The sequence below is a fragment of the Glandiceps talaboti genome, chromosome 20 (assembly GCF_964340395.1).
Source record: "Glandiceps talaboti chromosome 20, keGlaTala1.1, whole genome shotgun sequence".
Taxonomy (NCBI): Eukaryota; Metazoa; Hemichordata; class Enteropneusta; family Spengelidae; genus Glandiceps; species Glandiceps talaboti.
Window position 1 is genome coordinate 9,547,610 of NC_135568.1, and position 25,877 is coordinate 9,573,486.

At 36.4% G+C, this 25,877-nt stretch overlaps 2 protein-coding genes across 2 annotated transcripts in view; both read right to left on the reverse strand.

Moving 5' to 3' along the window:
- Window positions 1-25,226, reverse strand: LOC144450509 (uncharacterized). The gene is made up of 11 exons (XM_078141149.1): window positions 24,451-25,226; window positions 23,036-23,208; window positions 22,418-22,566; window positions 21,275-21,437; window positions 20,490-20,684; window positions 19,850-19,955; window positions 18,480-18,628; window positions 4,253-4,458; window positions 3,415-3,486; window positions 1,854-1,920; window positions 1-1,326 (listed from the first exon to the last, which is right to left on the reverse strand). The coding sequence occupies exons 1-11, from the start codon at window positions 25,103-25,105 to the stop codon at window positions 1,141-1,143; spliced, it is 2,121 nt and encodes a 706-aa protein (XP_077997275.1). The 5' UTR covers window positions 25,106-25,226; the 3' UTR covers window positions 1-1,140.
- Window positions 25,119-25,877, reverse strand: part of LOC144450533 (uncharacterized) — a 5,020-nt gene continuing 4,261 nt past the window's right edge. The window contains exons 4-5 of the mRNA XM_078141178.1: window positions 25,217-25,692; window positions 25,119-25,154 (exon numbers count right to left, since the gene is read on the reverse strand). Coding sequence (XP_077997304.1) covers window positions 25,119-25,154; window positions 25,217-25,692 — 512 coding nt within the window. The remainder of the gene's footprint in view (window positions 25,155-25,216; window positions 25,693-25,877) is intronic.

Genomic DNA, 25,877 nt, shown 5'->3' on the forward strand with positions numbered 1-25,877 from the left:
ATTTGTAGATATGAAAATTGATAATATTCTTATTATAAAAATCATCATATTTATCAAAAATATCACAATCAGATATCATTTTTATTTTTTGTGACATCACGTCACTTAGGCATTCATTTTACTATGTGTGCTACAGAATAACAATGAACAAACAAATTACATGATTAAAGTACTACTAAGTGATGACACTTTTAAGTGACTGCTTTTAAAAAATCAAAACATGTACATGTACATATAACTGCAATTATCCTAACAAAATTTGATTTGTTTGCTGTAAGCACTAAAATTGATAACATTTACTGGACATATTCCAGCGTCTGACGTGACCTCTGTGACTAGTTTGTCCAAAAATAAAACAAGTTTAAAAAAAGGAAAATTCCATCACATTGAAATATATACTAAAAACACCAGTTTAAAATAACTATTTCTTAAACACATTACATATTTACATACATTTGCACGACAATCTAAATTTCATTTATTTTATAAGTTGTCAAGTATTCTGACCTTACATGACAGTGCTGTTATGCGTGACAATCAATGTAACATACTCTGCGTATTTGCACATGAGGTTGTGAGTTTTCTACAGCTGTACCTTCATGAGCAAATGACTGGAAGTGCAGCAGAAAACACTGTAAAACCCAATTTTAAAATAACTGAGTATCCATGGTAACGTTTTGGGTTTAAAATACTATTACATAGCTTTAACCGAAACAACAAATTTCATAAAATATAACTGTTTTCACATTTCCTTATGGTCACTTTAACACTCACATACAGATATACACAGTGTAGTACCAATGGTATGCATGTGCCGTGGTGCAAATTACTGCTAGGTTTATAATGAAATTCATAACATACAATATTGCTGTATTCACATAATTTTAGCTCAGTATACATGTAACATGGAACACGCACATGTCCATTTGCTTATACAGGTATGTACTAATATTTGCATACAGGTATGTACTTATATTTGCATACAGGTATGTAAAAATATTTTCGGTACTGGAGCACAGTTTAGACTGAAAGATCTGTCATTATTTCTGCTTATGTAACCACTCATAATTATACTACATGCAGTTATAGCTAGTGCACAATGAGTGAGAGTTGCGTGAATTCCATAAAACTTCATTTTAACTACACCACGTCTTCGTCAAAATACGGGTTCAGGCTGTCTCTGATTGTCCAGTTTAAGGCTGGGTCTGCATTGACATGATTGTCTGATTTCCTCTGACTGTCCAGTATGACCTTATAGGTGCACAGGAACAGTTCGGGATACTGGAGAAACACATCCGAACTTGGATTACTTCTAAGAACAGCAATCTGTGTAGTAAAAATATGGATGTTAGAATTATGTAGATTAGTTAGATTAATAATGTGACATGTGTTGTCTTATCTTACGGTATATCAAACCCATGATAGACACAAAATTTCAGTTATAAATCATGGGGTGAGGGGGGGGGGGCATTTCTGTATAAAATGATTTGGGAGGTGCCATTGAGCCCTCGAAACCCAACCTGTTGTCATACCACACACCCCAAAAATGGAGACCCTTCTCAGACCAACTGTATTGTTCAAAATAGATACTATACGGGTCAACGATACATGCAGATGACAGACTGTGATCACTAATACCCATCACTAACACCCACGAGTAAACCATGAAGTGTGGAAGAGCATGATTGCCAATGCGAATCTGGAGTACAGTACTTAGAGACATACATATACCTTCATTAACCAGTGAAAATTAGGTATGTGCAAAATAGCTTATTTCTCCTCCCAATGAAATCAAAGCCCTATACATACATGTAGTATTCAACCTTTTGGGGTTTCTTAAAACTTTTACCCACCCAGTCATGGCAGTCTATCTTGTCTGTTTCTTCAAGTAATTTCTTCCTAACTGCATTGTCGGAGTCCCTGAAAACAGACAGTGAGAATATTTTCACCAGATGAAGATACTATATCTAGCACAACTCTAACAAAATAATAAGACTAAAACATATGCAGTGATAAATGTAAAATGTGAACAATAATTTACTCTCAAACCAGAAAGACTATTAAGTTTCAATTAGTAGACATTAGGATTTTTGCATCTCAAACAACGATTTTTGCTTCGAATTATATAAACAAAATACAGACACTACCCTGGTACAACTAAAACATCGAGGGATTGCCAAACGACTGTACGTATCATACACATTTTATGTTCCCTAAGAACAATTTAGATAGATAAGAAACTGGCTTAACACAGATCACTCAATACAAATATAAACAACATCATCCAACCCCTACTGATACACAGACACACACACATCGTCCTTGGAACAAACAAACTATTGAAAGTCATCACATTGCAGGCTTAGATTTGACACATACCGTATATGTGTATTAATTCAAAGTTACAAGTGATATGTGTGTACACATACAGTGCCTGCTTGTTGGCAGGAATGTGGTGTTGTTTATATTTGTAATGAGTGGTCTGTGGGAAGCCTGTTTCTTATCTCTCTAAATTGTTCTTAGGGAACATAAAATGTGCATGATACGCATAGTCGTTCGGCGATCCCTCACTGTTTTACCTGTAATAGCACACACACACATGAAACATAATTACATTTTATTTCATTGTGAACTCCAGTAAACAGTGCAGCTGTGTTTGAATCTTCCTTGTTTCACCTGACAGTTATGTTGCTTTGTGTTCACAGTGAGATAAAATGTGTTATTTTATATGCTTGCTTGCTATCACTATTGGCATTTTGTTTTATGTAATTCATTAAAAAAATTAATTATGTGGGACATAAAAAACATTGTGCTACCTATTTGCAACTCTGTAGTCACTCTGGTTTGGTAGTAACATTACTGTATTGGATCTGGATAAATAATTGGCATCGCCTCCTTAGGAGTATCACGCCAATGGGGGTCAAAGGTTAAGATATGAATACTACTGATTTAACTTAGTGAATTCTAAGTCTTGTCTTGAATGAATATGTTGAAGGCAATTCAATGACAGAAGAGGGTCGTGCATTCAGGTCAAGTCTGGTGAAAAATGAGTTCTTGAAAATTTCAGTTTTTTGAATCAACGTGTTTATATCTAGCTGGATGGAGTCGTGTACTCTTAGTTGGTGCGGTGACACACAGTTCACCTTTTCTGATTTTGTATAGATTTGTACGCTTTTCTACACCTTTGTAGGCCACTCAAGATTTTCAAGCATAGTTGTTACACTGCTATGTCGATTATAGTCACCACAAACGAATCTGGCTGCAGACCGTTGTACTTTCTCCAGCTTTGTTCTGTTCTGTATATTGTACATGTACCGATAGTAGACTCAACTAGTTCTTTATTCCACAAAGTTTGCATGTACTGCATGAAGTAATTAATAAAGTATTTCTTTTATAATGAATACAGCAACTTACCCTTTCTCTGATTCCTCTGCTACTGCATTAAGGAAAGCACTGCATCTTGTAGGTTCCCAAAAATAAGGATGTCTGGAAATACCAGTGAAAAGAATCATATTGAAAAAATATATAAGTAGCAATTAAGTAAAATTTTCCATCCATGACCAGTCATAAGGATAATACTGCTGAGTTGTAAACCATATTTACATGAAAATGCATGAGCTGATAACATTATTGAGAAAAGGAACACAAAATAATGATCATTTTATCATCTATTGTCATTATAAAGACCATCTAAGAATTATTTGTTCATAAATTTCTCATCATGTAATATTTTGGGGAAAAATATATTTGATATTCAAATTAATCCAATGCAAAATGGTGGGAATTCTGAGAAGAATGGTTTCTTTGCAAAGTTTGAAGAAAGATCTAGGTATCTCATGGTTTTTATGATTTGATTGGGTAGCTGGGTAAGTCTATGATAATCTAATTCACCCTGTATTTGAGTGCGTGTGTGTGTGTGTGTGTGTGCACAGTATGTGTCTCTGTATGTATGTATGTATGTCTGTATGTATGTATGTATGTATGTATGTATGTATGTATGTATGTACGTACGTACATACGTATGTATGTACGTACGTACGTACGTACGTACGTACGCATGCATGCATGCATTTATGTATGTATTTTTTTTTTATTTATTAATCTTTCATATACATGTACAGACACCATTTCAGTGCATTAGCACTGTTCTCCCAATGGAACCTGTTGAACCGGAGTATGTATAATAACACTATACAAATGAATAAGGCATCTTTTGTCTAATAATATATAAAAATACAAAGTGATGTTGTACCTAAGTACTTGATTGATAGACGGTCTATGTTGTCGTTCCATTTGTAGCATCCATGTTAACATGTGACATGCTCTCTTATCTTTCACTTTTTTCATGTTCTTTAATAACCCGTTAGAAATGTTGCTCGCTAATTGCAAAGGCCTTTCCATATTTCCAAATGGATGAAAACCACCAGATAGTATGTAAGCTGCTATCATCCCTGCAACCTATTGGCATACAAAATTGAACATAGTCAAGATATTTTATGCCATAGGAAAGCCAAGTTGAATGTATTAGAACAAAGAATATGAAATTTACTCCCTACATCACAGCAACATTCTTCTATATCATTCGTTCTCTGTGCTACTCAAAATGACAGAATCTCTGTTAGCCAGCAAATGCGATTTGGAGCACTTCCTTATCACTGTTCTGTGTTTGCTGCCAATATTTACGACTGATAATGTAGGCCCCAGATAACACCACACTGACGGCCCGACGTCGGCAAAATTGGGTCGGTGTGTCAACGTTTTCCCGACGTCGGCAGAAGGTCGGCACATGCATGACGTTGATAATTGAAAGCATATAAAATGTGTTGTGTTGTCATTTTTCAATACTTGCCGTACTTGGGAAGCATCAATGAGGCTTTATTTCACAAGAATAACGACTAAAACAACCGTGTTAACTTGCCGAATGCCACCGTCGGGCCAACGTTGGCTGAACCATGCAACATACCCTGCGACTTGGTGCTCACGTGATTGTCACGATATGAATGTGTGAATATTGGGTCGGTGTGTCAACGTTTTCCCGACGTCGGCACATGCATGACGTTGATAATTGAAAGCATATAAAATGCGTTGTGTTGTCATTTTTCAATACTTGCCGTACTTGGGAAGCATCAATGAGGCTTTATTTCACAAGAATAACGACTAAAACAATCGTTTTAACTTGCCGAATGCCACCGTCAGCTCAACTATATCATGGAGCTACAAACCTGCGCTGTCGACTGGGTGATCACGTGATTGTTACGATGCGAATGTATAGCACGCCCTCAAGATAAGAAGTGTCTTCTGGTTGACTGCCGCCAACTCGTCATCTCGTTTACTAAGCGTTTTAGGATTTGTTTTCATCTTGGTGAGTATATTTATCTTACATAATTACTGTCAAAATGACCATGAATATGTTTTATTGTCTAGATTGTTAAATAAGACGACAGAAATTGCGAAACATGGTATGTATAGTTCAACGTGCACATTTGATAGCATGGGCGCGAGAATGATCGCACTGTGATCAGTAGCGTACAATACACAATATTAATGCCTTTTTCATAAATATTTTCAATTATCACGAAACAAAAACATACCAAATAGTAATACCAATACAATAAACTAAATTTCTATGTGATTGGGTAAGGTATAACTTCATGCGTTCGTCTTACAGAGCCGATTGTATGTGATCCCGCTGTCTCGGAACGCGTATTGGGGTCACCATGGAAATGGACACGAAATAACCGTGTCTTTTCCATTCACCCTCCTCGTGTTTAAATTTTGTTTCCGCGCGATCCTTTAGGTCATACAAATGTAACATTGTTGCCATCATTTGCACCAGATTGTGAGCTGCAATTCTATACTCGGAACAATAACATAACATGGCATTTTCGATGTGAAGGCATGGACGTTTGCACCTGAACGACTGGTGTTCAGAAAAATGTATGTTTTTTGCACTTGTGAAGTTTTTGTACTTGAAGTATATGTATGATTGGTGGTATAAATATGTGTAATGGAACAATTTATGTTGTATATTTTGCATACCTGTGTGTGGGCAGTATGGGGTCAAGTAATCATTGAGTGTGGTTGTTGTTAAAACTATAAGGGGACAATCATTATTTATTAGTATGGTGGATCCTGTATTTATTTTATTTTATTTGGAGGGGTAGGGGAGAGGTTGGTTTTTTTTTCCACAAAAAGGCTATCCTCCAAATGCCATGATATATATGGGAAGGTTCCATAAACCACCGGTCACTTTAGTGTGATAAATCAAGAGATTTGCTGGGTTTTCTCTGGGTTTTAAAATTTATTAGTAAAACAGCAAACTCTGTAAAAATATGCCAACATTTGACATTTTCTTTTATATTCTTATGTAAAATTTACTAATGCTGAAAATTGAATATTAGTAAATTCCAGTTTTTAATAATTAATTTACTAATTAAGAATTATATCCATTATGATGACTGAATATCCACAGGGAGGGAGTAATGTTCCTCCAATGTTCTTCTAGACTAATAGTCCTGTGATCTCTTTCCAAAAGTTGTGCTCTTCATATTGCTCTTGATTAGATTTTCCATTTCAAGTCTTGGATAAATGACTGAACTCATGGGTTCTTAATTACACACACCATGGTTTCTTCTCCGACATCATATCAGTGCAACTGTGCTTAAAACTCTTCAGTGGATTTTCTCTCTTTCTCATTTTGCTTCTTCAACTGCAGTAAAGGAAATGATTGGTTAAAACTTAAAAATCTTTAAAGGTTATTTTACTTCTGTTGAAGGCCAAAGAATATCCATAAGAATACAAATATTTTAAAGATGCATCTGACTTGTGTTGTTGTGTTATAACGTTACGGATAGCTTTGAGCTTCCTCCACATGATGTTTGACTCTTGAAGGGTATGTTATTAAATAAATTGATAGGACATGTATTTAGAGCCAGTGCTGATATCTCAATATGCTAACTACATTAACACTAAATGATTGGTAAGAAGGGGAGGGATGATACTCTCTTCAGATTATTGAAGTATTGAAATATTCATGTGAAAAATGGGATTACTCAGTTTCATAGATGTACTGGTTCATTTCATTATATACATATATATAAATATATATATATAGTTTTGGTAGTACTGGTACTCTTTCTTGGTTGTAACTCGGAGTTTCACGCATAGTGCGATCATCAGACAACACTATCATCACGCACTATGCGTGAAACTCCGAGTTACAACCAAGAAAGAGTTCCAGTACTACCAAAACTATTGCGCTCTGCCACTGCGGTATAGAGCACTGTCTTAGCAGATATATAAGCTATATAAGTTACAGCATCTCTACAAATAAATGGTGTTTGTAGTGATACGTAAGATTTCATATGTATGAGCATTGAAGTAATACTGCCATGTTAGGAGCAAAGGTAAAAATGACAATTGATGAACTGCTTCAATTCATTAATTTATTGCAATAAAGTTTTGTAGCACTGTAAGTAATCCTGGATTGATTTCAATTCTAACTCAAGAATATCATTTGAAACCCCAAGTCTTCATAATGAATATTCAAATAAATGGTCAATTAATTAAAAGTGGCCATATGAATGAGGACCGGGCATTTATATTGGATTTTTCATTTATAAAACATTTTTATCATTGCTTCCTATTTGGAAAATCAATGCAAAACAATTTGACTAAGTCTGTGTTTGTAACTCAGTGACTGCAAAAATTACAAAAAATGAATGGTGTAAAAAGTTTGTTATTGAACATTACAACAATTGCATCAAATGTATTGATCAACCAGATGAGTATCTGATAATGGATAAAATTTACAAGTGTGATTTCGATATGGTCATACTAAAAGATTTGTTTTCAGCAAACAACCTAATTGTTTATCTAATATTTACATGAGGATCTCAAGTCAGCTGGGACTCATGGAAAAACGGGTTCATTACAGCATCAAGAAAGATACCAGTAACAGCTGTTCTGTCTGTCTTCTCAACTATAAAATGCATATTTAGTATTTTACACCTTTTCTTTTGTTTCTCTTGTACAGTCAAGTTGCAAGGACAAAAGATGCACTGAAGTAATAAGTATCTCATTGTCTATTCAGGCAATGTGTGACAACATCTATCTAAAGATAAACATAGACAATAGCTAGTAGACCTCTCCACTGTTTTTGGGATAAATTACCATGGTCTATTCAAAATATCCTGAAACAACACATGGCAATGCCAAGATCTTAATAAACATTTGTAACATCACAGACATACTGGGGTCACATATGGAAAGTTTGGAATCAGTTCTACCACCAAGTATTTAGTCACTATTGAAGAAATGCATGGATTTGCTGCATATATTAAAGAGTTTGAAAAGTTTCAAAAAACAGTACTTGAACTAGAAATATAGCCCTAGCACAATCTGCCACATGTCAAGAATAATGATAAAAATTGTCACTCTTACCTTTGTTGTTCCAGTGAACTTGATTTTGACCAAAAGTTGATCAGATCATGGAAGTAATATCAGCCATGGTCAAACAGAGAAACCACTATTGTGGAACCATCAGTAGACGTAGACATGAGATCATCTTCGGTTAAAATTACACCAAAAATGGCAGAAAAGAGATCTCCTTTGCAAAGGCTGCTATAGCTAGGTAACTTGCTACATGCCAATGTGAAAATAAGTGAAAACTTGGCTAAAACTATGTATCAATGTGTGGCACCGTACTTTTACCAGTTGTTGTATGTGGTACAACTTCAGCAGAATTATGCTAAAGTTGACCTCTGGCCTTTCCACTCTTTCAACCAATAAGCATGCATGCTCATTGTTATGTAGTATACAAAACAGTGACACAATATTATATGTGTTTTGTGTTTGTACAAAGTATGCACACTGCCCAGTGATACAGATGTACACATGTAGCAAGAACCAAACAAGGTCTGAGTTGCAGAGTCGGCACATACATAGTGCATATGACAATCAGAGTTTTTACACAAAAATATTATTGTTCCTAAAAAGAAAGGTAAATTTCATTTTGGTCAATCCCATCTCAAATTAACAAAAACAGTTACATTTTTTTATCTTACATCATTATTTTTACCTACAAATAGGTGCATCGGCATAAAAATAATGATAATTTGTGTTTAGATAAAAAATGTACTCTGTGGATATTCCTGAAATTTCCCAATGATAGTTGAATTTAATAGTCTTTGTGCTGACAATTTTGTACCCTGTTTTACCCAATATAAACTGAGTTTGGGATTTATAGATCCAAAAAAGACACGCTGTATCTCAGACTAGTGGTTTATAGTGGTTTGAGAGTGTATGTAGTCACTTCCTCTGTCTGTTGATTAATGTAATATGGATTCAGGCTACTGGGCTATATTTTCTGGATCTGCAATTTGACATTGCAGTTTGTTTTTGTGTGTGATGGATTCAGGCTACCGCTAGTACCAGGCTATATTTTCTGGATCTGCAATTTGACATTGCAGTTTGTTTTTGTGTGTGATATATATTTGATTCAGTTACATGCATCTGTTCTACAAGCAAGACAAATTTCCTGCAATAATTGCACATACATTGAAACATTAATTTTCAGACACTGGTTCCAAAATATATAGATCTCGCGCTATTATGTTGTACCATATTTATGAGGTACTGGTATAAATTCATCCTGGGTTTATTGTAAATGCTGCATGATTCAAACTTTCTGCATAACCATTCTATACTAGTATGTGTTCCTCACAACTCCACCAAGTTCAGTCAGAGAGGAAAAGTTTGTTTTCTCCTAGGCAACATTACATTTTAAATCTACAGAATTCCTGTACTCCATACATGTCTATTGTATAGTCATGGGAACAGTTAGTAACTTAGTCATGAGAACATTGATAGATGTATATACATTGTGTATTCCACTAGATAACTCTAATTATGCCCTTTATTAACTGTCAAAATGTTGACTAAGTTCATGGAAGTATAACCCTTCTTTTATGCTCAGTGTTTGAGATGTGCAGGATTAGCAGTCCGCTACTGGAGCTAATAGTAAAGTTTGTGCACAGGGGACAGCGAGCATGTAATCGATTGATTGATTGATTATTTGGTCGAATGATTGATTGATTATTTTTTCCTTCTCTCCCTGGCTACTTTTCTCTCTTTCAACTAGTATATGATACTAGTTTATGCATGATTGATTGTTTGTATAGGGTGTTATCCGCCAAAAGATTAGGCATAATGAACATTTTCACTGTAACCAATCATGGGATTAGGGGTGTTTTAATTTAGATAAGAAGAGAACAATTGACAAGGTGTCTTTATTTATATAGTAAAGATACAGTTGAAAGAGAGAAAAGTAGGCATATAGACAGTGTAGCCGACACGAAAATAGGGTACACGAAAAAAAGAAAAAAATCATGGGGGGGGGGGGGTATGATGAACTTACTGCGTGGGCTGTAAGGTAGGGGGTGGCCCATTCCAAGTTATCAACTTACTTCTGGAGTTACCAAGTTAGGGCTTGGCATCTAAGGTAGGGGTGCCATGGCCTATTCCAAGTTACCAACTTACTTAGTTACCAAGTTAGGGTTTGATCTCTAAGGTAGAAGGTGGCCCATTCCAAGTTACCAACTTACTTAGTTACCAAGTTAGGGTTTGATCTCTAATCTAAGGTAGAAGGTGGCCCATTCCAAGTTACCAACTTACTTAGTTACCAAGTTAGGGTTTGATCTCTAAGGTAGAAGGTGGCCCATTCCAAGTTACCAACTTACTTAGTTACCAAGTTAGGGTTTGATCTCTAATCTAAGGTAGAAGGTGGCCCATTCCAAATTAAGTTACCAACTTACTTAGTTACCAAGTTAGGCCTTGGGCTAGAAGGCAGTAACTTGTTCTGATTGACCCATTCAATGTTTCAGAAGTAGTTCTGCTGAGCACAGTCCCTCTGTATAGAGACTGTGTGCTGAGAGACAACATGGGTGATACAGGTTCATAACTCCACATTAGGGAGTTGGAACTTGGTAGACTTGCATATGATTTGCATGTCATTATCGGCTACACCATCTGTAGCCCGAAAAGTAGCCAGGGATAGAAGGAAAAAACAATCAATCAATCATTCGACCAAATAATGAATCAATCGATCGATCGATCGATTACATGCTCGCTATGGCCCCTGTGGTTTGTGCAGTGGCTGATAACCCAACTCTTTGCCTGTGTTTGCTGTTGAAGTATTATCAGTAATGGATAGTGTAAGACCTTGAAGGAATTATACTGTCAGTATAATTCCTCCAAGGTAAGACAAAAGCCATGGTCACATTGGTTTATCTTTGTTATTCATTCTTATCCGACGCAGTCGTCCTTTTTCCAACTGACAACACAGTTGATGTTGTGCCAAGATCCTGGCTTTATGGCAAGGACCTCAAACAGTGTTGGTGGCCACCACACAAAGGCCTGAAGTTTACCAATATGATCATGAACTTGGAACCCTCCCAACCAGGCTGGGAAAGCTATGACGTGCAGCTCTTAAAAGAAACAGGTTGGTGTGTGTTATAAGTAGTTGCAGTATTTTATTGAAATTTGGAACATTTAGAGTTAGAGGTAAAGGATGTATTACTAGCTATGTATTTAATCATCTGAAGGACAGCAGTAACTAACTGTTTATTCTCAAGTTGATGGTGTCTTCTGTGCTCCCTCTGACAATGACTGGACCATCCCAAGATTATTCTGTCATTTTATCTGTTAGAAGTTATCTTTAAATCAATAATGTGAGAAAACATTAAAACCCTAAAAATTAGGAAAGAGACATATCTTAATTGGTGTGGAGATTTTACTCTTAGACTGATAATATACATTTATGAAATATATTCCTGAAGTACCCTTTTTGTGACTTCTTTGAGACATGATATGTATCTTTCCTGTCAATATAGAGAGCTTTGAGCGGGCACGCAAGGCCTGTAAAAAGGCAGAAGATGGCCTCAGTGACCTTGCCACCTCTGAAGAGGACCAATGACGGAGGTATAGAGCTGTAAAGCCAACTTTATGTATTGTACAAAAAATGTCAATCATGAATTTTTAGCTGGGCCTTATCACAAACATAGGAATCTTAGGCAGTCTACAACTTATCTTATAACACAAGATGTCATCCTATCCAGACCTCATGATCATATCTAATATGCATTGCTATTGGTCAATGACACACCACGTGATCAGAATCATATCGCGCTGTTCCACGATCAATGACGTACCAGTCAAAAAGTATGTGGTAATGTTCCCCAAGGGAAACATGACCATCGGTTGTTGCCTGGTAACAACGTCATCTCATGCGTGTGCATGCAGACGACATTTGCATAGCCCAACAATTGTTTGTAAACAATGGCTTTCTTGTCTGCAGCCGCAACCAGTATTGGCAGCGAAACTTCTGATTCTTGTTTGGTGTGTTATAAAACACATGTCGACTGACATTATTAATGCAACGTTGTATGTTTGTTCCCCTCAGGACTAGCCAGTCACACCAAAACAGTCTTGTTTCCCCTTGGGCTATGCCCTCGGAGGAAACGAGACTGTTTTGGTGTGACTGGCTAGTCCTGAGGGAACAAACGTACCGTATTGCTCTCAGTGTCAGTCAACCAACATGTGTACATTGTTACAGTATTATTAGGTGATGCCCATAGGGGAAAACAAAATGATGCACAGGTTGAGCATCATATACAATAATTGAAATGAAGTGTTGACTAGGGCCATGTCAATTTGATTTCTTTGTTGAATCATAGATCCAGTAAATAAAAGAGATCGATGCAAGCATGAAAAAAAAATCCTTGAAAAATTTCCTCTACACATTTCTACTAATGAAAAGTTGGGTTGGCCTTTTTTTAAAATCAAATACATAGGCATCCTGCACCACAAGACCTCATCTTATCCAGATTTCGCAAGCCTAGTGAATGATAATTTACTTTTCACATACAAAACTTTTGTTTCAACAGGCGTAAATGACCAAAGCATTTTCCCAGTGATCACGACTCCAGTGACGGGGGTGACGATGAAGACGGTAGGAAAGACTTGGAGGAAAGAAAAAAACAAAAGCTGTTCAAGGTGTCAGGAAACAAGTAAAATCAACCCAGTATTTGCACACCTATTTATATATAATCCCATGATATCCAAGTTAGTGTTACGTCATAATTCTACGATTAGGATGGGCGGACTGATATAAACTCGAGCAGTAGGCGAGAATTTATAAAAGTCTGCCCATCCTACGAGTAGAATTATGACGTAACACTAACGTGGGTACCATGGGATTATATATTTATCTCATAAACAAAGCGATAAATATAACAATATTTTTTTGAAACTAGATCACAAATTATAATTGGGATGTTTTATCGAACTATATTTGTGTCAGCGAAAAAACAAAAACATTATGAGGTCATATGCAAATTAGTGTGATGACCTGACCGTCTCGCGCTGATACAGCTGCTCACTTTTCGTTTGGTCTCCGACTTCCGATGTTTTGATTACAAACAAATCATCGCAAGTACGTCACAAGAAAATTTCTTGAGATATTTACATTGATAGTTCGTAGAATCATTACTCTCGGTCTAAATTATTAGATATTGACATCTAAACGACAGCGCATATCAGAACTTTACAGTGCAGTGCTGTCACTGCGTCAGCTGGGTTCCGTACCGTCAACTGAATCCGGCAGCCGAAACGAATGTCATATGCACTTCTAGACTCAATAAAATTTTATAACATTGATAATGTTCTACCCAATCTAAATAAAATATTGCCGACATGCCACTTTTTGCAAGAAAAACATAAACTACACTGTACCGGCAGTGATTTGAGTACATGTATTACGAAATATCCCGGCGAAATATATGCACTCTCAAAGTAGTTCCTGTAGAACAGGGGGTATACGGGTGTTTCTTTTTGTCCTGTATTACGTCACACTGTGGAGAATATGGCTGTATTTATGAAATAATTAAAAAAATACCATGTATTCAATGACCTGTTTAACAGAGTTCGACCTTCTTGAGTGTAAAAAGCGTAAGAATAAAAGAAAGAGAGAGAACAACCTTGCTTGTGGTTGTCCGACGGCCACCATTACGTTGGAATGAGGGTGCTATGACTTTGGAATGTTAGGTCGGGTCAAACGCAAAAACCTTTCATGAATGTAAGTCGAGTCGTAACATTTTTTGGCTTATCAGGCTAATCCTTATGTCGGCCCTGGGCCACTTTTGGATTTGAGTGTGAACGTAGTCGTACTCTGGGTTTTTGTTTTTTACTTATACCTCGTTCACACTCAAAACCAAAGTGGCCCAGGGCCGAAATAAGGATTAATCTGTTAAGCCAAAACAAATCACGGCTTGGAGTTAGTTCGGGTTCATACACGAAAGGTGGTAAGGCTTTTGATCCAAAGCCAAAGTGCTCTCACTCCACTCAAACCATCAAACAAGCCATATTCTCTCTCTTTCTACCATTCCTACATTTGTTGCTCAAGAAGGTTGAACTTTGTAAACCAGGGCCATTTTAATAAACTTAGAAACTCAAGTGAAGAAAATAATGAACAAATTATACAGAATAGATCAAGACGACCAGGGAGAACAGTCGAAAAGAACACATACTTAATATCGATGTTCATGAAAGTGCCCTTTGGAGTGGACAACACCGTAGGGTATGGTAGGAAGGGGTTACTTTAGGGACGTAGAAATTGAATGATACAGAATGGGTTGTGTGTGCGTATTCAGTGCTTCTATGCTGAAGTCAAACACCGAGGACGTCCTAAAGTCGGTTGAACCATTCACATTCAAAATAGTTTATGTCGGCTTATCTTTTACCCCAGCCCTAAACCCCCCCGGGCCCCCCCCCCCCTCTTGTCTGGGACTAAATGAAGTATATATATTTATATATATATATATATATATATATTGTCTTGCATTTTTTGAATAAATGAATGGACCTCTTTATCACCGTACTGCTATAAAAATAAATATATAAATCAACAAATAAATGAAAAAAAATTATATACTGGGGTATTTCCAACATAAAACTTAACCCTGCAATGTTATGATAACATGGTTAAAGTCTTCTGCTACTTATGTTTCCTGTACACTCTTTCAATTATATATTCCAGGTACGCCATCTCAGTACCTTGGGAGGTGTTTCTTCCAAGGATGTGGTGGAGAGGATAATGGTGGCCATGTTCTCTCAATCATTATCCACGATCTACAACTGGCTGGGAAAAGGGAAACTAAAAAATCATGCCCTTTCACAACTGAGTATTGCAACAATTATCAAAGGTAATTTCTCAATTAAGATTTTGCATGTATCCTAACAGAGGGATAATGTCTCTGCAAGGCGAATTCTGTATTATTATTTATTTTTCAGTGCTGCTCACATTGATATTCAGTTTTACTTTATTAGTTTATTAACCAAGGTAATGAAATGAGTATACCAGAGTAATGCAGTACATTATAAATAATCCTAATTAACCCCAGGATTGTAAGAGGCACAAGTGATGGACTTCTATATTCTCTCATGGTGCCAAATAATTTGACAAAAGCTTTTAGAGTGATATTCATAAAAATTATACCATCCAAATTATGATATGTCTCAAAAAAGTGGCACTAGCCAGGGATCAAAGAAATAAAAAAAAAAAAAAAATCAGTAATGAATCGAAATCTCATGCAACATTTGCCATTCCAGATGCAGCCAAACAGTCTAATGTAAAGGAGGCTGACTGTGAGGCAGCCATCAAGAACTGGCTGAAGTATGCCAGCGACCGGGATGGGGGTTGAAAAAAGAGGGCAGAAAAGCAAAAAGGTACAATTATAGTGTCATATCAAATATTCATGACCTCAGTGAACTAAATCAAGATCACAGATGTCAGCCTGACTTCAAAATACTCATTTCTTTATGGTGCATATATATTTTTCCAATCAGTTGACTTGTTACTTTGTAAGTTGTAACTGTGAAAGAGGAAGTGTGTTGAAACCAGCCTCCAAAATGTTGTCCCTGCTTTCAGGAAATTCATGTTTTACTATTGAAACTATAATTGAAGGTCTCGTGAAGTGTTTGACATAGAAACATTTAATTTTTACCTTGTCAGCCATGAAGATATGCTGTAACAGTTAAAAATATTGGTAATAATTTTATCTTTTTTCAGTATCTGGCAGTTTACATGTATAAATGACTTAATTTTGACTCACATGCTGGAGTCTGAGAAAACACCTATGATTTAAAATCAACAAAACATGACTGCCTAAAATTTTACTTCTTTATTTGCAGAAAGAGATAGAGAGCAAGCAAGGAAGTTCAAGGCTCTTAACCTGAACCTTGACTCAAGTGATGATGAACAAGAGTGATTTTTAGCACAACTGAACTGAGGTTCAGTAGTGCTATAGGGATGGCAAAGTGTCTGTCTGTCTGTATGTGTGTGTGTGTGTGTAAACAACTTAAAGTCAAAAACTGCTGGACCGATGGCTTTGATATTTGGTGGTCATGTTACTTCTGGTATCTAGTTGGGAAATTGTTCAAATGAAAATGATAGTATCACAGATATGGGTTTTGGGTCAAAAAATGTGATTTTTGGTCAAAAAACTTAAACTCCAAAACTACAAGGCAGATTGGCATGAAATTTGGTGGGGACATTCTTAGGGGTGAGTAAATTAAGATTTGTTCATGACATGATGATTCCCTCAGTAATATGCAAATTAGGGCTAAAAATGTGTCTTTTTGGTCAAAACGCTATAATTCCAAAACTACTCAGCAGATTGGGCTGAAATTTAACAGGGATGCATCTGTGGGTGTATAGACAAAGAAATACTAAGCATACTATGATTTCATGAGTGATATGCAAATTAGGTGGAAAAATGTTCATTTTTGGTCAAAAACTTATATCTCAAAAAGAACTTGGTCAATGAGACTGAAACTTGGGGAGATGTTTCTGAAAGTGTTATTCTTGCAGATTTTCTTCAAAAACATTTGGACAAAATCAAAATGATTGCATCACATATGTGCATTTTGCATCAACAAATGTGATTCTGGGTTTGAAACTCATGCAAAATGAAAAGTTATAGTTTTATAGATGCAATAAAATCATTAAAATCTTTTATGGGCTACTTCACATGTCAATGTCAATTGCATGAAGATTACCCTCTGTTTAAGGTTGCTTGGAAACACTGTTTTAAAAATACTCTCTATGATTAAACAGGTTCATTCTGTGCTACATACATAATACAGTCTTTGGGGTCAAGAAAGTGTGATTCACCAAATGAACATGTATACCTAGCATGCTCACCATGCGAATAAATATTTTCAAAACAGTACATTGTACAGTTGTGCTACAACACCATTGGTGGTATTTTTAGCTTTCAAAGTTGGTGTGAGGAGACATTGTCCATAGGGCAACCATTTTATTATAAATTCTGCCATGTCTACAGCCTTTATTACTTTGAACTCTGTTAGCAAGATGTCATACATTCCACACACAATTACATTTAAGATAAGTTTTAGATATTTCCAAATATTCAAAAAAAGAAAAGAAAAAAAAAGCGGGAACTGTGTAATATCATTACTTGTACACTAGCAATAAATATTTGATAAAATCCAATATTTTGTGTCTTGTTTAGTGTATTTGAATCACATTCAGCCCTGTATGGAATCTCTGATAGATCTGTGGGCAGCTTGCCATTATGCAGTGAAGCACCATTGGGCCAACAGTGGCCCAACGTTGGGCCAACCTTACCACCAATTAGCAATGTTGGGCCAACGTTGTGCCTACCTATTTCTTGCCACTGTTGGGCCAACGTTGTGCCAACCTATTTCTTGCCACCAGTGAACCAACGTTGGGCCGACGGACAAAACGACGTTGGGCCAACCTCAGTTCCTGACGTTGGCCCAACTGATCTACTTTCGTTGGGCCAACGTTGGCCCACCACAGGTGTGCTATCTGGGGCTTACATACCACAGAGTTCACAGTATGTAAAGACTAAGTCGCACTACTTGTGGCCATTCTTGAGAAACATGCATGTAAGAAAGTTTTATTTGAATCCACTCCTAGTCAAAATTTCATGAACTTCATTGTAATTAAAAATAGCTGGATTATTTCACAGTGTGATGTTCATATTATTTCTCCTTGATGATCACTGTAACCAAAGCACAATTCCAAGTGTAACGTCATTTGAAGGAGTAAATCATTTCAGGCAGGGGACCTCAATGTTTTATTAATTGTTGCAAAAAGTTCTAGAGATGCAAACAATTGAAATTTATCCAACCAAGTGAATAGGTAAATCAAGATTAGGCAATCAGGTTTTTTTATCTACCAAAGTTAACAGAAAAATCGTGAAATTGTTTTTCTTGATCTCTCATGTCAAAAGATCCGATATCGGTGAAAATTGGAATAATATTCTGATTCTGTGAGTAACAATACTTCATGTTTAACATGTGTTAAGCACCCTAAAACATTAATTATTGCTGAAACATTAGCTTGTGTTGATGAAACAATAAAGATATCTAACCTGTATGTCAGTTCGATGGCTGTACTCTACGGCTGATTGCTTTCTTTTGTCAGTCTCGAACCTTGAGTCCTGCTCATTATCTTCTTCATCCTCTTCCTCGTCATCAAACATTGGTACTAAAACTTCTCTAGCTTGCCAACAAATGGTTCCTGTAGATAATACATTGAAACGTTAAAGGCAAAGTCCAGTCAGACTTATTTCAACTTTCAGTACACTTGCATTTATTACTGCGATCAACTTAAAGGAAAATTCCAGTCCGACTTATTTCTATCTTTTTAGTACACTTGTATTGATTACTGCTATCAACTCAAAGGAAAAGTCCAGTCAGACTTATTTCTACCTTTAGTACACTTGTATTGATTACTACTATCAACATAAAGGAAAAGTCCAGTCAGACTCATTTCTAACTAAAGTACACTTGTACTGATTACTGCTATCAACTTACATATGATTGTGGGTGATAAAATAGCACCTCAGTAACTTATTCAGCTTTGAAATTTTGAGGGAAAAAAGACCTACTGCACTTGACGTATACATCCAATTGCGGAGGTGTTGCAAAGGTTTGTGGGGAGGGGGGGTAGATTCTGGTGATGACATCATGAACACACTAATCTCTTGTTGTGAAACTCTTCATAATAAAGTCACCTTCACAGAGGTCAACAGGTGTTATTTTCCAAATGTTTGGAGATCATTTCACAAGTTGCAAAAGTGTGCCATTTGTCTTTTCACAATAAAGGTTTACTTGTCAAGCACTTAGATATAATTTTCACACATTTTTTAAAGTGGATATGTTTTAATGTGTTGCAATTATTGAGATTCAAAATAGATGACTTTGTATATGTTAGTTTTTTCAAATAAAAAAAAACATAGTTGAGTGATTTTATCAATTAAGAAAGTCAAAATATTCACTTCTCATCCATAGGGCAATTTATTTTATAGCTAAAATCATGTAGGCTTGGCCCACTGTTTCACTCATGGAACATTACATTTTTGAAAAAAAAAAAAGGTAGACACATGTCGACTCTAGACTAACAAATAACAAAGACACAATAAACAGCAGGATCCTTTTCCCAATACCCATACTGAGCTGTGATATGCATTGCTATTCTTTCAAAGTGTGGTTAAATGGGCTTCTCATGAAGCATTAGCACATGGACTTGATGATTTTAATGGCTGCAATTGTTTATTTGCTAACTGTTAATCAACATTTAAACTTGACTGCTTCTACAATGTGCACGGCACCTATGTAATTGTTTCTTTTGAATTAAAAGTTGTCCGAGGGTAATAACTGTCATGTTGCATGAGTGAAACACCAAGCCTACATCAGTTTAGCTGGAAGCAATTTGTGATCGAAACATAAAATGACATACCTTGAGCACCTGTTAAGAAAGTACTCTGATTGTGGGCAATGGAACGACTGATTCCAAAATCAGCTAATTTTGCAACACCATTACAGTCAATCAGTATGTTTTCAGGCTACAAGAACAGGACCAAAAAGACACATTAGTGAAGTTTGTTGTCTCTCAGTAATCATCTAAAGGGTAAATGTTGTATTGCCTATAAAGTAATCTTGTGTAATTAACATCAAATACATACCTCATTAGGTTTCTTTCTACAAGTCATTGCTGAAGACATAGTTCCAAATACTTAAGTATTTAGTAACTAAATGTAATTATTATTGAAAATTTCTCCTCTCAGAGTCAAAACATTTCTCAAATTTTCACTGACATCTCGTCAGCATCATCAGGGGAAAATTCATTCTCCCACTAAATGTGATGTTAATTGGTGTCGTACAATTCACTTAACGTTCATGACATCATCAGAAATGTCTACTCACAATATAAATATCCATTGAGGCAACTGTGGTTTCTTTGTCTATGAAAAGATAGAAGTTGCTAACGGGTAACATCTACTGTAGTTCAAAGCAAATATGCCGTGCTTTGTCTATCACTGCTGCAATGACGCATATGACACACATAATAAAATACACTAGCTGTCAAGAATCCCTACCTTGAGATCTCTGTGTATAATCCTTGGGTCACAGTTGTGGAGAGTTCTCAGTCCTCTAAATAGAGCTAACACCAACGACTTTGACTTTTCATCCAGGTTGGTTTTGTCTGTCTTTAGTTCACCGATGTATGTACCTAATGTCTTCTCACATAGTTCCATTATGATGTACACATACTCACTATGTTCAACTACATCCTACAACCAAAATAAGAAATACAATATTGATAATTCTTATAACTTTCAACTTCATGCTTTTTGAATATTTTGAAGCTTCTTTTATGACAAACATGAATTACTAGCTTTGTTGATGGTTTTTAAGGATTAGAATTAACATTAGAATTATCATTTTGGAGAGAAACACAGTTGTTGGGAAGAGAGCTGTACAAAAAGTTGGCACAGAACAACATTGTATGTAATCGTAAGGCGCCACTGATAAGATAACTTTAAAGGGAAACACCACTCCAGCAAATACAGACATTTTGATAAACAATGGCTTCTGGAGAATCATTTTACATCACCTACAATTACTTGCAATTTCAGAGAAACATCAAGTTGACCTTGTGCCTTTATAGGGTATCGTTGCTGTGAGCTATTGCATCATGGGAGTCAGCAGAAATAACATAAGTCATTGTTGCACATTGAATATTCATGACTCCTGAGTGCTCACTCCCTATAGTGTAAAACATCTCTCATGAATAGTCAATGTGCAACCATGAATATACATTTATATCCAGTGTTGTAATTCCTCTCCTTTATAATTTACAATAATTATGAATACAACTTACATGATATTTCACAATATTATCAGACGCAAGAGAAGGGTTATTGACGATTTCTAGTTCTTTGTGGATGAAAGGTGATGTTTTGTCACTTTTGAAGATTCTTTTAACAGCCACTTCTTGTCCACTTGACAAGTCAATACCAAGCAACACCTTGGTTCCTTCACATCTGAAAATGTACAAATGTTAAAAGAATTCTAAGAATTTATCTATGAAAGTGATTCCATTTTCATGCTAAATTTGCTGCAAATACAGTAAACTGTAAACTGAAAAGGGCTTAACCAAATACTGTTGTAGGTTATCTGCTCACAGTAATTTGGTACACAGACTTAGTATTCCAGGAGACTTCCCTGTATGGCTTGACATGTACTGCTTTATTATGACAGATATTGTCAAACCGAATAGCCAAGTATGTTGTCTAGAATCATGACTGTGCATCTGTTTTGGATACATTGAAGGCGTTGATAAGTATACAAAGTAATGCCACTATTGTGAATCTACAACATAGTGTAGAAGCAACGAAGGACATAAAGTGAATGGCAAAACCTGTCCTTGTGGTTCACTGCATATATTGCTGTAAAAGAGAGTTTTATTGTGGTTGTGACTCACTGCATAGATCTCTGTAAAAAGAGTTTTTATTGTGGATGTGGCTCACTGCATATATTGCTGTAAACAGATTGGCAGTCTCTGTGATACTACCAAACTAAGGAGACTACAGAGTTTCAATGAGGCTACACAATGCTTTTTGTTCTTGTTCATAAGGACAACACATTGGCAGTCTCTGTGATACTACCAAACAAGGGACACTACAGAGTTTCAATGAGGCTCCACAATGTTTTTTGTTCTTGTTCGTTAAGGACAACACATTGGCAGTCTCTGTGGTACTACCAAACTAAGGAGACTACCGAGTTTCACAATGACTTTTTTATATCTCGCATAAGGTTTAAAGTTAAACATTACATACAACAAAATACTGACAACAAATGTTGTGTGATCCATTAAAAACATTGTGCAACCTAACAGAAACTCTATACCCTCTCTATTTTAAATTGGTAGAATGTACAGTATAGAGAGAGCATACATTATGTACACGTAAATAATCATTGAATGTCACTAATTTCACAAATTCTAACAGCAGCACACTCTTACCCAGTAGCTATACTATATTCATCATCAGTTTCACATAATCTGATGTTTCCAACTTGTCTACATTGGTCGTCTGGTAAGGCCATCAAATTTGTCAACTTTTCACGCCAGACTCCATGCCTTGACTTCCAACTTGGAGAACTGAGGGATGCCTACATAAGACATACATGTGGAGGAATAAAGTGTGTTGATTTAGTACAAGTATTGTACTAAAACTCCAAAGGCTAACTCTGTACACAGACACATAGTACAACACAGATATGTATTTCATACATATGTACATACATACATACATACATGCATACATATGGGCATGCACGCACGCACACACACACACATGTATATGTAAGTCATGTATGTTGTAGACTAATTCATACCTAACAATTGTGATGTGAAGATATACATATCAATTAATTCAAATAACAACATAAACAAGTCCTCAAATTTACAGTACTGATTTTTTCAATCATGAATAACTCAATTATTTTTCAGTTCTTTTAAATCTCATGCCAGATATACCATTTGCATGTGTTGTCATTTCCAAATGACGTACTGTCTACATGTTGGTATGGTATATGTCTACTAACTTGATAGGATTAGTGATTGACCACATGTACTTACAGGTGTTTCACCCGAAGTGTTCCCTGACTCACCAGGTGTACTGGGTAACTGATTGGGTAGTACAGGTACTGGACCAATGTCCATATGGTCTTCTGGTGCCACTGTATGTACATCTTCCATGTTGCCATCTACTTCACAGTCAATGTCCATAGGAACCTCAACATTGTCGCTTTCTACAGGGAAATTTCATTTCTGTATCTGGCATTGAAAACTTTTGTATGCTCAATAAATAGAATATGCAATAAGAAATCATTTGTATTTTTCATTGGCCAGTACTGCAACGTATATAATCTCTACATATTTTTTCCCCAAATGAAAGTATCACTCTTGTGATTTGACTCATATGTGTTGATAAGAATAGATTGGCTTTAAACTTAAAGCCATGTTCTCATGACCTGGCCAACACTACAATGTATCACAGAAGGGGTATTCTGACCCACATATTTGTTTGTTTTTGGGTTGAAGCAATATTTTTCAAGAACAAAAAGTTTAAAAGATAAAATAAAATAAAATAAATTTCCACTCTACCTACCCTATTTTCTGAGGCCATGTTATCGGAAACACACAATTATTTTTTTTCCGGCTACGTACAATGTCAGTTTCTAATACTAGCAATGATTGGAGCCAATTAACAGAATTAGCTATCTGATTGAAGAGTCTGGGTGAATATTAACCTAGAATCAGACCTGTGGGGATTTTTGGCGCTTACCTTTCCCCTACCATGCCTGACATTTTGCTAGCAGCCACTTACTTTAATGAATGTTAGGCCAGAAATCAATAGTCTCCCCACCTGATTAGAATGAACTTGGAGGGTTCAGTTGTACAATGCCGGTAATTACCATATTCAATGGGGGGAGGGGGGGTTGAATGTTACTGCAAGAAATCATAATCTAATTTTAGGTTTGAACAAGTCATTGAAAATGACATAGTCCCCGCTATGATTGGGTTTTAAGGAACTGGCAGTTTATGTTGTCATTTTCAAACCTGGTTAATGTTGTGTGGCCTCATATGGTTGTTTTTGATATGACTACTCTGATCACACAACAACACTTGTGAACCTAAATCAAACAGATATGTTGTGTCTGTTCATTGGACATGGAACATCACTACTCATGTTGTGTCTCCTTGTTGGACATGGGACATGCCTACTCTTCGAGATGATGTCATGGAATAAACCATTCAACAATAGAGGATGTGTCGGGGGGGGGGGGGGACCAGGGGACCCGTTCAAGCATGTCTGAGCTATGGCTTTGGACATAACAGCTACTCGAAAAATATCAGGCGTGGTAGGAGAAAGGTGAGAGGCAAAAATCCCAATATGACTGGATTCTTGGCTATTGACAGAACTGCTTCATTCTGAAGAATGTTCTCAAGTCAGAGAGCCAAGTCTCAAGGCCTTCCAGGTTGCTTCTTACCTCTTGATGCATAGCGAACAGCACACAAGCGTACAAGATCATCTTGAGACTGCTTCAATTGTGCATGGGTGTCCAAATCTCTTCTGAGATTACTTGCTATTGTGAAAGCTGTGTTAATTTTGTCTTTAATTAGTTTCTGCAAGATGCGTTTCATCCACTCCTCACTGTCAGCCTCCGTGCTTTCTGATGTGACCGCTGTATCAACAGTACAATGGAAATGATAGTCATCATCTGGGAATAGACTTGTAAGGAAGTGTGCAATCCCGGAACAACTTGGCACCAGTACTGGAAATCCTGCCTGAATTGCAAAGTATGCTGCAAAATTGAAAGGATTTTGCTTCTCAGGGGCCACAAGTAACACACTCTGTTGCATCCAAGTTTCCATGTCATTAACACAAAATGATTTTGCTATGTTTATTTGAAGATCTCCAGACTCTGCTTTGTTTTCAAGATATCTTTTGAAGTTTTCCCCTATTGCTGTATTAACGCCGTACAGATTCCATACCGGAAGAATCTTTTCAAACGTATCCGTAAACTTCTTGATGACCTTTCCGATAGCAACTGCAATGACGTCATATTGGGGAAAATCATCTTCGGTTTGCACATTACAAATGGTAAGAATCTGTCGTTTACCAAATTGAGGGGATGGAGTCATGTCTGTGAATGGCTTAATTGGGGGTGGATAGTAACACACATGTTCTGGTCTTTGGTGTTCTGGAATACCACCAAATTTCGTAATAAAATGATGATAAACGTATGGACCAACGGAAAAGACGACATCGGCAGCTTTGGCAAAGTCTAAGATTTGCCTCTCATAATCGTTATTTCCTAAATGTTCTGGAATGTCATGAATGAAGAATACCATCAGTGATTCAGGTGCGATGTCCTTCTTAATATGCAAACCAATAGCAGCCAGTCTTCCATCTTCCTCCATCGTTATGTGTCCGACCACAACATCAAGAATACCTTTCAGTTTCTGCAAATATGGATAGTTGCTGGTGTGAGAGGTTATCCAATCAAGTGTTGGCGTTTTGTTGATCAGTTGGTCTATTTGACTTTTGTCAGCATATATAATTTTAACACCTGTGTCATCATGAACAAAATCCTCATCAGACACTCCCAGTGCTGTTATGTAGATCGACAAACCAGCGTGTGTCAGTTCCGATGCGACTATTTTGTTGATGACTTGAAGTCTGTTGACATCGTCAGACCATTTACTGTTCACAATTAAACCAGCTGGACCTTGAATGGAATAAATATTTTATTTAAAATGTAGTTTCATACAACATATATACTGGTACATGTACTATGGACATTGTGTTATCAGCTTACTAAGAAAAATACAAACTTCTGTTGTTGTACATGTATGTGATAGATTAGCCAAAAGTGGGTGACAGCATTGCCTTGGTTACATAGATATAATCACC

What these genes read in the sequence shown, in the direction of transcription:
- LOC144450509 (XM_078141149.1), bottom strand. Translation starts at nt 25,105, where the DNA reads ATGACTCCATCCCCTCAATTTGGTAAACGACAGATTCTTACCATTTGT. An exon ending in ATAATATTGTGAAATATCAT is followed by an intron (nt 20,685 to 21,274) that starts GTAAGTTGTATT and finishes TTTTGGTTGTAG; the next exon opens with GATGTAGTTGAACATAGTGA. An exon ending in AGATAGACTGCCATGACTGG is followed by an intron (nt 1,327 to 1,853) that starts GTGGGTAAAAGT and finishes TTTACTACACAG; the next exon opens with ATTGCTGTTCTTAGAAGTAA.